This window comes from Lytechinus variegatus, chromosome 1, assembly GCF_018143015.1.
Source record: "Lytechinus variegatus isolate NC3 chromosome 1, Lvar_3.0, whole genome shotgun sequence".
Classification (NCBI taxonomy): domain Eukaryota; kingdom Metazoa; phylum Echinodermata; class Echinoidea; order Temnopleuroida; family Toxopneustidae; genus Lytechinus; species Lytechinus variegatus.
The window spans coordinates 22,206,514-22,222,762 of NC_054740.1; the positions used below are offsets into that span (position 1 = coordinate 22,206,514).

Genomic DNA, 16,249 nt, shown 5'->3' on the forward strand with positions numbered 1-16,249 from the left:
CTGCGACACGTTTTATAAAACTTATTACAATAACAAATTTGTAATAGCAGTGTAAAGCTACTGAAATCATTCAATATGAATTGCTGCTGGTAAACTTGTTATAGAAATTATGCATTTGTTTTTATAGCAAATCTTTATAAAACTGGACATTGATGTAAAAGGAGGATCTCAGAGGGATAGTAGATATCATTCCTCACTTTTAATTATTAAGAACCCAGATTATTTTTTTGTTTCGCGGCCCATGTGCCTGGGAGGAGAAAAGTGAACAGAATCACTATGACCCACTGGTCTCTCCTCCCAATGTAACTGATGGGGGGGGGGAGGTGCTGGTGGACCACTTCACTTGCCTTTACCCCTACTCTTGTGTGGTGAGTCTTTGTAATAATCTGTAATAAATTTACATTACTATCAAGATGTTCCTTTTATCTGACATACCATCCATACTCAGGAATGATTAATTCAGGGTGCGGTTAGTATCATTGCTGGGATTTCAAATACATGTAGATTTTAACTGAAATAACAATGTGAAGCCAACTTGCTGATGTAATGTGATATAATTCTGGGCAGAAATTTAAAATCAGTTTTAATGTATGGTCTATTTATGGGTAGCTAGAATATGTTAATGCTCTTATTTTCCTTTTTGGTATAAGGGACTTCCAGGTACTGTTTAATGAAGCTTCTCATACTCTGAGAGTTACCATAGCAACAATCTGAGAGTGGTGCTTTCTAGTAAATCAAAACCAAGGATTTCACTTATCAGAACTCTTGTGAAAGTGATGTTTTCTTGCTTTAATAGTAAATAAACAATTCATCCTCTAACAGTTATATTAATGATTAAAGTCGTATTTGGCTTTACATAGTTATTTCATGGATTTCATCCATGGTTGAATAGGTAGCTTTTGACTTCCTATCCCTTACACAAAATTCCTCTAATTGGGGAAATAAGTCCTACTGAGCATGAATAAAGGATGTATCATTCAGCATCATTGGCTAGGTTGTGAAATCTAAATTTTTAACAAAGTGCGCTTTTACTAAATCAGCCGTATGTTATCTCTGTTTTGAAGGTGTATTTTTTAGATTGAAAAGACAGACTATTTCATATGAATCAAAGCATTGTGTTTCTTATTTTGTGTCATTGTTAGATTTCCTATGATACCCACAATTACTAGTAAGCCATATTTATTTTTTCACTGAGGCAAATTGATTTTCTGTGGCACACTTGTTACTGTGCAAAGGGCAATATCAGGGTATTTTGATGGGGGGGGGGGGGGGGGACAACACAATTCTTATGACCTTTAAAGGGATGGTCCTTGTTGGAAATATGTCTAAATAAATAGAGTAAAATTCATGGAGCAAAATGATGAAAATTTCATCAAAATGGGACAATAACGAAGTTATTGAATTTTAAAGTTTATCAATATTTTGTGAAAACAGTTATATGCACATCGTCATGAATATTCATTAGCTGGGCCGATGTCACATCCCCACATTCCTTGGTCTTATGTTATTTCATACTCATATGTAAATGATGTGTCTCCATTATGATGAAATAAGTTGCGGCAATAAATAACTAATGTGCTAGAAAATTTTTGAATAAACCTAATTTCATATAATAAAATACAAGAGATCAAGTGGGGATATGACATCAAGACATGCATAGAACTGTTTCACCAGACTAATGCAAATCTTTAAAATTCAATAACTTTGTTATACGATTTTGATCAAATTTTCAGCTTTTTGCTTTGTGAATTTTACTGTATTTATTGAGATATGAATATTTCCAGCCTGGACCATCCTTAAAATGACCTCATATTTTATCAATTCAATATTATAATTATACAGATAAACGATCCAGACCACTCTTTTCCTCTTCCCTAAATGACTGAAGAAAACAGAAATGACATGAGAGACGAGGCGGGAGGAGAATAAAAATAAATGACAGGATAGAGGATTTCTTGAAGCATCTTTTCACTAATTTTTATTTCTTTTAGCCGATAACAGTTGACTGAAAATCATGTTTTAGTTGTTTCATGAAATGCTCCTCCACAGAGTAAAGATGAAAACAAGAGAACATGAAAAAAGGGATATAAAAAAAAGTGAATATGAGGGATGTAAACTGAAGGACAAAAGAAAGTGGGGGGGGGGGGGGGCAGAAGAGAATGACACAGAAGTGAGTAGAGATTATAAAAATTGAAAACAGGAGGCATAAGTAGCAAGATAGGAAGAGAATGGACATTCTAAACCAGACTACTCTCAGACATGTCATTCAATCTCTCATAATATGGGGCAACATTCGTTATTCTGAGTTTGAATACACCATGGTTGATAGAAAATGATATACAGGTATTAGAAAACTGAAATATACCTATGCAATTGTTACTTCATTTAAGGACAACTAAAATCATCAGTATTGTTTTCGGATTAATCAAATTTCATATTGAACCTTGTTCCACTTTCCTAATAAACTTTTAAATTGACAAACTGTTGGACTAATCAACCTTTGGAGTATTCAAACCTTTGAAATAATGTGTTGTCACCATAGTGTCCCATTCACAGTTTGCAAACACACCCATTCTATCATGACCAAGCCATATCGCAATTAGGAAAGGTTCTTTTGCTCTAAACCAATGATGCATTGATCCATTTTGCATTTAAAAAAATAGTTTAATCACAGACAAAGTCAAATACCAAAAAAAAAATCATTAAATGACATTTTGTTTTTATTTTCAAACCATACTATAGACTTTGTATGCAAATAACAAACAGCTAACATTTGAATGCCTTTATCAGTATTTACACAGGACAGTTCGTAAATCACTAACCCCCACCCCCCCCAAAAAAAAAAGTAAATAAAACTGAAAAATGGTATTTCTTCCATGCCCTAAAATGTAAACAAGCCTAAAGAGAAGAGCAGAAAGAAATTTAAAAGAATGGGCCAACAGGCCTCCTTTACACAACTATACACATACGGTAACACAAAAAGTTTTTTACAGAAAGATTTTAGTCAAAGTTAGACCAGTAGTGAATTGTTAAGATTGTGATTTTTATCTCAACTTGTATCATAGTCTATACAAACCACCATTTACTTCATTTTTCATTAACAGGATACATGTATATTTGGTGATACATATTGATATCTATTGGATAAATGACCAAAAAAAAAAGCCACACTTGTCTTTTTAAAAACAGATGTAAAATGTTATGAAAATGCTTTTAGTTGACATTATTCTTCATGCTGCTTGTCCTTATGCTGCATATGGTACATAACAAACAAAACCCAACACATAATACATCCCTGTTGCATTCCTGTCCTTTCCCCTGTGAAAAAATAAAGCTCTTAAACCATTAATCTCAAACAAATATTACATGCTATCGTACAGAAGACATACAGATCTCAAATAATAATGATTAAGAAATGTTTTATAAGTTAAAAGGCTGAAAATAGTAAATTACAATATAGTGAGTGAGAATTGAGAAATAATCATAACTCTATCAAGTCTCTAACTGAATACAAAATGAAAGTTCTATTGAAAAACCTTTAAAAACTAGGGCCGTCTCGTCCATTTTCATGTCTAAAAACCATTCCCCCATTATATAAGATCAAAATGATGACTTTAAAATAATGCATTTAGAATGAGTTTACTTGATTTGGAAATCCCCTATTTGCATAGAAACACTGCCAAATCAAATATCAGAAAGAAAATGTACTACACAAGACCACGTCTGATTTGCAGACCAATCTTATTTCTCACTCACACATAACGTCAATATTCTACATGACTGGTCATAATAACAGATTCACTTGATTGAGACATTCATTTCTTTAAAAGACACTAATACTACTTTATCCTAATTTCATGAAAAAAAATTAGTGCATACTTTCCATGGACTCTCAATCTAGAAGTATTCAAAAGTTACAATAATCATGTAGAATCTTGACCTTTATTTTCACTTTGTTTATCCTTGCCAAATTACAAGCTTATACATACAGGCATTAAAAACAATCACACATTTTAAATACATAACAAGTTTACATGAATATCAGTAAATACCAAAGCAGGGTGATATACCACAAAACTGGTGGATTAGGGGAGAAGCCTTTGGTTTCTTTTTCTTACATCAAATGATAAAAAGCAATGTCTACAAATAAAGTGTGTCTCACCCAACATGTTATACTTAATACTGCTAAGAGTTGCTTCATTACAACACAATGGTCATTCCAAATAAAAAACCAGCAAAAACAAGGTTTCTTATCACGATCTTGGTCAATATTTCTCTCTGAAGAAGAATTGCCTGTTAACTGAGTTGCCAATGATATGATTTAATTCCAAATTTCAGTTTCAGCTCAAGTGACAGAAAAGGCAAACAATCTCATCTTCTTTGAATTTTGTTGAATATTTCCCATTTCCAACTAAATCTGTTTTGTTTTAAACAAAATTTTAATGAGATTATGAGAGAGAAAAAAACCTTGGAATATAAAAATTCAAACAGATTAGCTGGGTTTAATTTGTTGTGCTATATGTTTTCCTCGCCGATTACAAAAATTTGGCATATATACAATACAATCAGCCTTCATTGTTAAAAATACCATGGATACATGACTATTCATGGCAAGATTAATTTAAAGAAAGCATTTACAATTTAAGCATACCAAGCCTCCAAACTATCTGGTGTACAGGACTAAGTGGCTAAAACTATGCACGCCCTCCAGTACAACATCATTCCTGATCAATTTAAAAGAGAATTTGACTCCTTGACAAGGAAGAAAAGAGATCTAAAGCGACAAGTTAGGAAAACATATGCACAAATGAAATATGATGGTGGATTAACAATGCTAGCCACCTGTTGATGAGTAACACTCAATTACAGTGAGTGGTTTCACTAGTATGATGGTTTACTCTTCATCACTATCATCTGAACTAGAATCATCAGAGCTGGAATCAGATGAGCTGGAACTAGAAGATTCTCTGGCTTGACGCTTCATTGTCTTTGCCTTTGCCTTGTACTCGGCCATCGCCTATCAAACATTAAATAAGTATTACATGTATTAATGACAAGTATATATTCAAATTCAATCATTAATGCACAGGATACAAGCTCGTAAGGGCACCATTAAAAACATCATCCTTGTTTTTTCTCAATTCACATACTGATAATATCTGTATATTTCATCCAATAATAATCTTTCCAACACTTTTCAAACATTCAAACATGTATAAACTTATAAATATAACTCATTCATTTACTGCTTCGAAGAGATCAACCTGCAGCAAAAGCTAGGTTAATTTACAGCAGTTCCATTTAGAATGAAAATGTATATATACTTACAAAGCACGTATTCAATTAATTATGAAAATATTGTGATAGCTGGAAGTAACTTCTATATGTATTAATTATGGACATCAAGTGTTGTGCACGCAAGTGTTTATACATAAATATAATTCAATTCACCCATCCATCTGATTAAAGAGGAAGTTCACCCTGAAAATAAGTTGGTTTTAAAGTCAAAATATAAGCAAAAACTAAAGGTAAAGGATTTTGACCATTGTTTTGAGTTGGGCAAGTTACTGACATGTGTGTGCGACATGAAAATTGCGTCCTTTTCAATTTGAACCACTGTCACTTTCGACATACTTCATCCAATGTAAATAAAACTATACATTTTCTGATAAGAAATTAATTCATTCGAAAAATGCACTTAAAAATGACATTGGGTGTATGCACTAGAATTTATGAAACCAAACAAAAAAAATCTCTGGAAAAAATACAAAGTTTGAACCAAGAAAAAAGTAGTATTGGTGTACCACTGTACCCTACAACTTTACAAGTGCCATTTTTTATTTCCTCTTATTAAGTGCTTTTTATAGGTAATTATATTTTGCGCAAGCCTCTTTAGACATTATTTTCACAACATAATATTTTTAGATATGATCTGAGAATTGTATCATTTACCAACATGCATAAAACTGAAAACTATCCAAGAAATAAAAATTCAAAGCAACTATCAATACATAAATTCTTAAAATAAATTCAAAACATAATATGCCATACCTTGATGTATCTCTCTTTGTCCTTGGCAGCACCATTCTCATATTTGACCTTTTCATTAGCTCCCATAGTCCTCCACCTGACAGCAAGTTCCTTAGCAATATCACCTACAGACCAGTTAGGATGAACACTCTTAATAGCTGCTCTGTGCTCTCCGCTGAAGAGGAAGAACGCTGACCTGAAAGTGGTAAATGTTGAAAACCATTCTTTAAATTATTGGCTTGAGCCTGTATAAATTTGTATTGAGCTCTCAAAGAAGCTTGTCTCAATCTGTATTGAGCCCTCATAGGAGCTTGTCTCAATCTGTATTGAGCTCTCATAGGAGCTTGTCTCAATCTGTATTGAGCTCTCATAGGAGCTTGTCTCAATCTGTATTGAGCTCTCATAGGAGCTTGTCTCAATCTGTATTGAGCTCTCATAGGAGCTTGTCTCAATCTGTATTGAGCTCTCATAGGAGCTTGTCTCAATCTGTATTGAGCTCTCATAGGAGCTTGTCTCAATGTGTATTAGCTATCAATGAGGAATCTGTAATATCTGACAGTAACAAGTGGAATGCCTCTGGCCGTCTCACCTGCATCACGCGGTTCAATATAGCAGCAGTGCTGACTTTGAATACTACTCTAACTCGCACAAGATGTTCAGTGATACATGGTTACTCTTATGTCCACTTTTTATGAACTAGACCAATAAACTTACAGAGATATGATGGTTATTCAACAAAAAACCCAACATGGCCAAAGTTCATTGACCTTACATGAAACTCGCACAGGATGTTCAGTGATACTTGATTACTCTTATGTACATGTTTCATGAATCAGATCCATAAACTTTCAAAGTTATGATGGTAATTCAACAGATACACCCAATTCAGCCAAAGTTCATTGACCTTTGACCTTGGTCATGTGACCTGAAACGCGCACATGATGTTCAGAGATACTTGATTACTCTAATGTCCAAGTTTAATGTACTAGACCAATAAACTTTCAAAGTTATGATGGTAATTCACCATATACCCCCGATTCGGCAAAAGTTCATTGACCCTAAATGACCTTTGACCTTGATCATGAGACCTGAAACTTGCACAAAATGTTCAGTGATGCTTGATTACTATTATGTCCAAGTTTCATGAATCAGATCCATAAACTTTCAAAGTTATGATGGGAATTCAACAGATATCCCCAATTCGGCCAAAGTTCATTGACCCTAAATGACCTATGACCTTAGTCATGTGACGTGAAACTCGTGCAGGATGTTCAGTGATACTTGATTAACCTTATGTCCAAGTTTCATAAACTTAACCTCAGGTTAAGATTTTGATGTTGATCCCTCCAACATGGTCTAAGTTCATTGACCCTAAATGACCTTTGACCTTGGTCATGAAACTCTAATAGGATGTTCAGTAATACTTGATTAACCTTATGGCCAAGTTTTATTAACTAGGTCCATATACTTTCTAAGTTATGACGTCATTTCAAAAACTTACCCTCAGGTTAAGATTTGATGTTGACGCCGCCGCCAACGCCGTCGGAAAAGCGGCGCCTATAGTCTCACTCTGCTTCGCAGGTGAGACAAAAATCACTAAAATATGACCTTTTTGACATATCACGAAATAATTGATATATCTAAATCTTGGCACTTTTTTTTTTGGGGGGGGGGGGCATAGGACATGTCCTCCAAGCCCCCCACCCATCTGTATGCAAGTGATATGAGGTAATGGGAGAAATATCCATGGCAATACCTCCCCCCTATTTTAGCAACTTATGTTAATTTTTTTGTGTGATGTGGTGTAACAAGGTATGAAATATTAAAGATTCCAGTTTCTTTTTTTTTCTTGCAAAAATGTTCTTCTATAGTATCAAAACATAGCTTTTTCAGAATCTACAAACTTTCAGTATTCCCTATTGATGAAAGCGGTTATCTCCCCTACTTTAATATACAATGCTATTTTACACTTACAAATTTCTCTTTGGCGCGTCTGGGTCCTTCCTTTTGCGTGATCTCTTGTTACCCTTCTCACCCTTAGCAGGTTTATAGGACTGCATCTCACGATCATATCGAATCTTATCACGCATTGACTTCTCATGGAAAACACTCTTTCCATTCTCACCCAGGCTCTGTTAAACAAGAAATATAGTATTGTTTATTAGTTGCAAGCTGATAGAATACATGCAAAGTTATGCATGACATGAAGAGAAAAAAAAACACTAACTGAAAGTTTGGCATTAAAAGAGAATCCAGCCTTGGTCATAAAATGTTGTACAGATGGGAGAAAAATAAATATAACAGTTTGAAAGTTTAAAGGAAATTGGACAAGCAATAAGTTACGGCTGCTTTAAAATTGAGATAATTAAAGAGAAATGCCAGTAGTTGCAGTAAAAACTGATTTTATGAGAAAATCTGTAAAACCAGGCTTAATTGTCAGTATATCGAGGATCTAGATCTGGTAAGTTATAGTAGTACTATAACTTACCAGATCTAGATCCTCGATGATGAACTGAACTTTGTGAAATCTTGAAATCTAAGCTGAAAAATGTTCACACTGAAGATCACCAACACAGAGAAGTGCACATGGGACAGTGTATTATTATTGCTTTGAATGTCGGCCCGACGCTTGACCCGAATCCTGTGCTTATTTCTCAGGCACTTACATTGACGAGTGGATACCATGCGCGACCAAAAAACACGTAAAAAGGATGTCTTTTTCACGATAGGGCACGTTACGTACGTAACGTGATAAGGGTGTCAAAAACACAAAAATAATGAAAAAAGGGTATTTATTTCGCTAGGAAAATTACTTGTTTAGGGTCGAATTTGCGGGAATGATAAAACAAAATTAAATGTTTTATAGAGGATGTCCTTTTTGCCCCAACACTACGTGTTTAGAGTCCGATTTGCGCGAGGTGTAGAAGGTGGGGTCGTACTAAACCAAATAAGGTAAAGCCGACGACCGAAGGAACCGTAACAATAAAACATTCCTGTATAGGGGTTCATTTCAGGGAATATTTGCCAAGAGTATCGTTTTGTTTCAAATACTTGTGAAGGGTAGGGTTTCACACGCCAATACTTGTTAAGGGATACATTTTCAGAATATGGAAATTACGTGTTTAGGGTGCTTTTCGAGACCCCATGGTCGCGCATGGTATCCACTCGTGAATGGAAGTGCCCCCCCCCCCCGGGTTGGATAAAACACCGAGATCTGATTAGATATATTTTCCGCTCCTCATTATATAGAGTAGGAACTTCTTCAAAACGCTTGATATCAACAGATACTAAAAACCGGGGGGGGGGGGGGGCAGCACCAGGGTATTATGAAGGGAGGGTTGGGGAGGGGAATTCAAGACCCTTTTCCAATAGAATAGCTCAGTAGTATAGAGTTTATGCACACTATTTTTTGACACCCTTTTCTTTCTCCCCCTTTTTCATTACTTTAAAAATTATTAGGTGGTCACCCTTTCCTCTTGCATTACTGGACCAATGAAAATATTACAGGTACTACAGTGACTTCTATTTAGTCATAGATAAGAAACTTTACGAAACAAGGCCCAAGCTATGAATTACCTTCCATCTTGCCGAACATTCCTTTGAGAATTCTGCAAACTTGACAGGACTGTTTGGATGATTCTTGGTGTGTTCTGCTCTTGAATCTTGAACAAAGTAAGCATAGGCAGACATGCGTCCACGAGGTTTCTTACTGTCTCGATCCTTCTTACCCATGATTGTCTCTATGCTCTTAACTTACGAAAATCTGGTCAGAAGGAAATGTTGGAAAAAATAATAGTGATTGAAATTAAATACAGTACACTTTGCATAATTTAACATTACGTAAGTCAAATAATCAAGTAACAAAGCATTTCAGACCAGAATAAATTTATGCAATACATTTACAATGTATCTCATAACAGATTTCTATGGTCCCAAAAAATTTTACTAGGGCAGTGTTGACACAACATATGCTCCTGGGACAATTGCTCCAGTCTTAATATCTCAGAAGGCATAGGATTCGTGTTAGGATTGTGATAGAGTTTTCGGTTCATAATATTGTAAAGATTACGATTAGGGTTTATTTAGTTTTGGAGGTTAGGTTTTGTTTCGCTTAATGTGTAGATTTTCCATCGGAGCAATTGTCACCATAGCAAATGTCATGGAACCGTAACAAGTATTTCTGGTAAAGATATAAACAATGAGAATGAAATAAATTCGTAATATAATAGTAACACTGGCGGATCCAGGGGGAGGGAGAGGCACATCCGGCCCTTGACCCCCCCCCCTTTGAGAAGCATTATAAAAAATGTAAATGTTGTCCAAACAAAAGTGTGCCCCCCCCCTCTTTTGAAAGCATTTTTTTTTTTTGGGGGGGGGGCTTGTCAAATTTTTCTCGGGAAAATGTGCCCCCCCATGAAAAATCCTGAATCCGACCCTGTATAGTAAACATGAAATATATAATAAGAAATTAATTGTTAAAACTTGAGGATTGCTCCTGGGAGTCTGACCTGCATTACCGTTTCAATATATTAAATTTTAGCAGCAGTGTCAACTTTGTGAGATCATAATAGTTTAAAGGACAAGTCCACCCCAACAAAAACTTGATTTGAATAAAAAGAGAAAAATTCAACAAGCATAACACTGAAAATTTCATCAAAATCGGATGTAAAATAAGAAATTTATGGCATTTTAAAGTTTCGCTTATTTTCAACAAAATAGTTATATGAACGAGCCTGTTACATCCAAATGAGAGAGTTGATGACATCACTCATTTCTTTTGTATTTTATTATATGAAATCTTATTTTTTCGTCATTGTCATGTAAAATGAAGTGTCATTCCTCCCTGAACTCGTGGAATTCCATTATTTTAACATTTTGTGCTTCAGACAAGGAGGTCCTAATTGTCAAATTTGTAAAAATTGAAATATTGTATAATTCAAACAATAAAAACCAAAAGAAATAGTGACATCATCGACTCTCTCATTTGGATGTAACTGGCTGTAACTGACAGTTGGAAAGCAGGGAACAACTGAATGTTATACAAATTTGACTATTTTGAAAATATATAGGAAATTAGGAATGACACACATATATCTGTACAGGGTCGCATTTCATAAGTTGGGTATGCAAAAAGGGTGGCACATGAACAATTTTCCACATGGTGCCATGGATAAATTGTTGCTACATCACAGCATCTTGACCAAATTTATAGAGTAATATCTCATTTAAAAGCTAGAAATATAGGCTAAATATATTACTATGAATTAGATCAATACAATATCAGGAACAAAAATTATAGCACATTAAGTTTGAAGTAACAGGGGTGGCGGAGCCGGTGGATGTGGAGCCGGTGGATGCGGTAAATGATAGAATATTAATTAAACCTAATTAACAACTTACTATAATATGTAATATGACTGATATCCTCATATTTCTGGGCGTTTTAAAGCAGGGAACAACTAATTGTCATAAAAATTTGATAATTTTGAAAATATGCAGCAATGGAATACATGTGTACATGTATGTCAGCTCTGATCTGCAACCTAATCAATTAGTAAACCGAAGAGATTTGGTTAATTATCTAATTTGTAATCTTAATTTTTAGTACAAATGTTGTGTAACATTGCAACAAACATTTCTACCCATGATGTTGTCATTTTGCCAAGCATACAAATACAGTGACAGGTATTTTGGGGGCAAAAATGTGAAATTAAATACTGTTAATTAATTATTATAATTAATATGCATAAAATAATAAATAATTATTCAATTTTTGGTAGATTTATTCATTGATGTTTCAAGATTATAACTGCAAAATACTAGGGTGATCCAATGTTACATCAACTTTTTACACCATTTTATGTGCAGCAGGTCCAATTTGAAAAAAACACATTTCAAAATTCACATTTACATTGACGTCTATGTAATAATTAGCTGTTAATTAGTCATTTTAAGGAAAAATAAAGGTAATCGAGACTTAAAACTTTTTCATTATTTAGAGAATGGTAAAAGCAATTACGTATCAAAAAATAAAATTTTTGACCATTTTTACCCTGTTCACGAAATTTGACCACCTTATGACATGTGACCACATGTGTATGTCAGCTCTGGGGCCCATCTTACAAAGAGCTACAATTGATCCAATCAATCGTAACAATGAAAATCAGTGTCACAATTTTTTTTCTACAGGAAAATTGGCCAATGTCCTTTGTAAAACAAAAAGAAGCACAGGGAATTTTCAGGGAAAATTCAGGGAAATGCGTACTTAGGAGAAAACCACAAATCCTTGATAATAAAGTACATGGCCTATGGGAAAGTTGTCCTTGCCCATCCATTCCATTCCATTCCTTGTTTTTATTTGGCAATAAGTCATGATTGACTATTTTTGCCACTCACTGCATAAAGAGTGGGGTAACAATTTTATTGATTAACATTATTTTTATTTTCCCCTTTTTTTCAATCATTTCTTGTATATTCTTTCTTTTTTTCTATGAAAAAACGAACAAAACAAAATATTTAATACATATAAGAAAAACAATATAAGGTCATTGACTGACGAAATATAAGAGAAAATCATATTTGTCATAATTCACTTACCCAGTTGCCAATTTGAAATCTACTTAGTATTAGTGATCTCAATTTTTAGGCAGCTACATGTATAACTTTCTTATTGCTTGTCCAATTTCTTTCAAACTTTCACCATTCTGGTTTTTTTTCTGTTTTCTTCTTCCTAACACCATATTTTATGGCCAAGGCTAGATTCCCCTTTAATGTCTTAAAGGGGAAGTTCACCCTGACAAAAAGTTTATTGTAAAAATAGCAGAAAAAATTAATAAAAAATATTGCCGAAGGTTCGAGAAAAATTCATCAAATAATTAAAAAGTTATTAGAATTTCAATTATTTGATTTGTGACGTCATATGCGAGCAGCATTCCTACATGTACGTAGCGAATGGTAAAAAATCAATGAAATGTCATTTTCTCAGAAAATTGAAAATGGTTTTCACTGTAACTTTTGTATATCAATAGACAAATCATTTCATACCCGATTATGAAAAGAAAACAAAATTAAGTCATCAGGAACCATACAAAATTTGAAATTCATACATTTTATATTACATAACACATGGGGCAGCTGCTCGTTTATGACGTCACAAATCCAAAATTTTGAACTCTAATAACTTTCTTACTTGTTAACAGATATTCCTCAAACCTTCACCAATATTTTTTACTATTTTTTCTGCTATTTTCACAACAAAGTTTTCTTCAGGGTGAACTTCCCCTTTAAAGGACAAGTCCACCCATCAAAAACTTGATTTGAATAAAAAGAGAAAAATTCAACAAGCATAACACTGAAAATTTCATCAAAATCGGATGTAAAATAAGAAAGTTATAACATTTCAAAATTTCGCTTCATTTCACAAAAACAGATATATGAACGAGCCAGCTACATCCAAATGAGAGAGTCGATGATGTCATTCACTCACTATTTCTTTTGTTTTTTATTGTTTGAAATATGAAATATTTTGATTTTCTCGTCATTGTCATGTGAAATGAAGTTTCATTCCTCCCTGAACACATGGAATTCCATTATTTTAACATTTTGTACTTCAGGCAAGGAGGTCCTAAATGTCAAATTCGTAAAAATTGAAATATTGTATAATTCAAACAATAAAAAACAAAAGAAATAGTGACATCATCAACTCTCTCATTTGGATGTAACTGGCTCGTTCATATAACTATTTTGTTAAAAATAAGCGAAACTTTGAAATGTCATAACTTTCTTAATTCACATCCGATTTTAATGAAATCTTCAGCATAGTGCTTGTCTGATTTTTCTCTATTGATTCAAATCAACATTTTTCTGAGGTGGACTTGACCTTTAATTAGCTATTAGTCATTTTAGGAAATATAAAGATATTTGAGACTTTAAACTTTTTCATTATTTACAGAATGTAATACCTACATTTTGTAGGATCCAGATCTATTATGAAAAAAATATTTTGACCATTTTTAGTTTGCGAAATTGGACCTTATTTATGACATGCGACCATGCTGAAAAATATTAAACACATTAAACCCTATCCATCATTTAGAAGTCAACAATATAAATGAAAAAAAAACCCCTTAAAATCCCTAACACTAAATGGAAAATATTTCAATCAAATCAATTAAATTAAAAAAAATAATTCTACCACGGGGTAGATTAATTTTAAGTTTCAACATGTTCAAATTTATAACAAGTACAGTCAACAGATTAATATTACTAATAAAAAATTAAAGTACAATAATTATGTCTTGGTCCTAATAATAAGTTTATACATTCATGATTATCATTTAGATAAACAAGATCTGAAACTAGTCTTATCAAATTTCTTTAATTTTTCTATTTTAAACATATTATAAACAAGTTAGATCAATCAATTAGTTAAACAGTCACAATGGTTTATCTGAAAGTAAAAAGACTAAGAACGAAAAAAAAAGATTTACTGATAACCAAGCCATGTGGTAGGTCCATGACTATGGACGGTTCCAACAAGGCACAGAGCTGATCCAAGCAGCATAAATGCAATCACTTGGTCCCACGCATTGTTTCCCTATCCATCCACCGCAACCGCCGCTTCACATCACGCTCAACTACCCGCCTCAACTTTCCGAATTTCCGACGTCAAAGCTCGACCTAGAATCCCTCCTTTGTGTCGACAGAGCACGCACTGTATGCTGAACAGTGGGCGAACCCCATTTATGCAAATGAGGTGTATGACACCACCATCAAAAAGTCCCTAAAATCCGCACAAAAAATCAAAAATACGAGTCTGGAAATATCTAAATGATTGCAATACGATGTTATCACTCGTCAATAAGCATGCAATGTTGACAGAAATTTTGCCATAGAATGTGAGTTGAAGCCACGGTGTGATTTACAATGTAGCTTCGTGACAGGCAATATGTGGCAAGGCACAACAACACACATACAGTACGGTACATACAATGCATTACCTACACGGCCTCTCGTCTATGCGCAATATGCGTGTGCTGTTCAACCAAGATCAACCCGAGGCAAGAGCGGTGAAATAATGGTGGAAATGTCGCGTCCACCATATCTGATCAAGTTCAGATGATATACCACGGAATTCCATCCGTTAGCTTTTAGATGGGCTCGGGGAATTTTGATAAATGTGGTATTGAAATGATCCGTACAGTGCAGCGGACACTTTAGTACACGTTTCAATGGGTTTGTATATAAAACTGCGAGGTATATTGGTAGCATATACAGGGCATTTGTAGGGAAACGAATGGGATGTATGGAACAAGATGGCAGCAGCAGCGGGGTCAAACAAAGCCTCAAAAAACAACATCGAAAACGTCACTCACGATTTCATGAATGAAAGTGCCCCTAAATTTCGCTAAATAAGTGAAATGAAACATGAGATTTCAAAATCAAACCATGGAAGTTAAAGTTTGACATTCAATTTTCAAATGTACATGCATTTCTACACGAAATACCCAGTTACATTCGACTATACAGGGAGTTTTTAGTGCAGAAATCAACGAAGCTATGAGGCATACGTAGTCACGAACGCAGACATCACTTTGACAAGCGACGTGATCAAATGGGGTCCACAAAAACACCTCGAACAAATTTTACATAGAATGTCTTTCAGAAATATGTATTAATTTCAGTCCGCATATATGCTGCTAAGTAATACCGAAAGTTTCACTGAAAATCAACAATTAAAAATATGAAAAAATACGGATTTATCATCTCGATACCATTTGGAAAAGACGACGTTCAGGCCAGGCTCGAACTTCATAACCTCAAAGTATTACACGCTAACAAATGGGAAAAGACAGATTCATTACAAGCATTGAGAAAAACATTGAAATTTACTCCAAAAAATCCTAAACCTATTGAAAACAATAAAAGATACTGAAATCAATGAATTGACGCTACTTAAGATTTTTTCAACAATCTTCCATGAAAAAAATAAAATAAAACAACTTACCTTACGGAATCACGCCAAGGAATGCAGCTACGTAGAGTTTGTATGTAGTTCGGCTATATGAAGACGCGCAACAATATACCCACGCCAAATGGCAAGGATAGTGGCGAAGATAGATGTATGCTGATTGGTCATTGAGTAGAATGAGCCAATGTTTGACCAATCATAATGCATTATAAAGCAGCAGGGGATAGCAGGTAATTTATGCTGTCTGCT

The 16,249-nt window shown here is 34.2% G+C and overlaps 1 protein-coding gene across 2 annotated transcripts; it reads right to left on the minus strand.

Moving 5' to 3' along the window:
* Positions 1-2,702: 2,702 nt before the first annotated feature.
* Positions 2,703-16,249, minus strand: LOC121409320 (high mobility group protein 1 homolog). 2 transcript variants are annotated; one of them, XM_041601252.1, is made up of 5 exons: positions 16,037-16,249; positions 9,607-9,793; positions 8,005-8,162; positions 6,052-6,226; positions 2,703-5,017 (listed from the first exon to the last, which is right to left on the minus strand). In XM_041601252.1, the coding sequence occupies exons 2-5, from the start codon at positions 9,760-9,762 to the stop codon at positions 4,895-4,897; spliced, it is 612 nt and encodes a 203-aa protein (XP_041457186.1). In that variant the 5' UTR covers positions 9,763-9,793; positions 16,037-16,249; the 3' UTR covers positions 2,703-4,894. The 2 variants fall into 2 exon arrangements, with proteins under 2 accessions (XP_041457186.1, XP_041457194.1); XM_041601260.1 differs by lacking the exon at positions 16,037-16,249 and adding an exon at positions 14,520-14,544.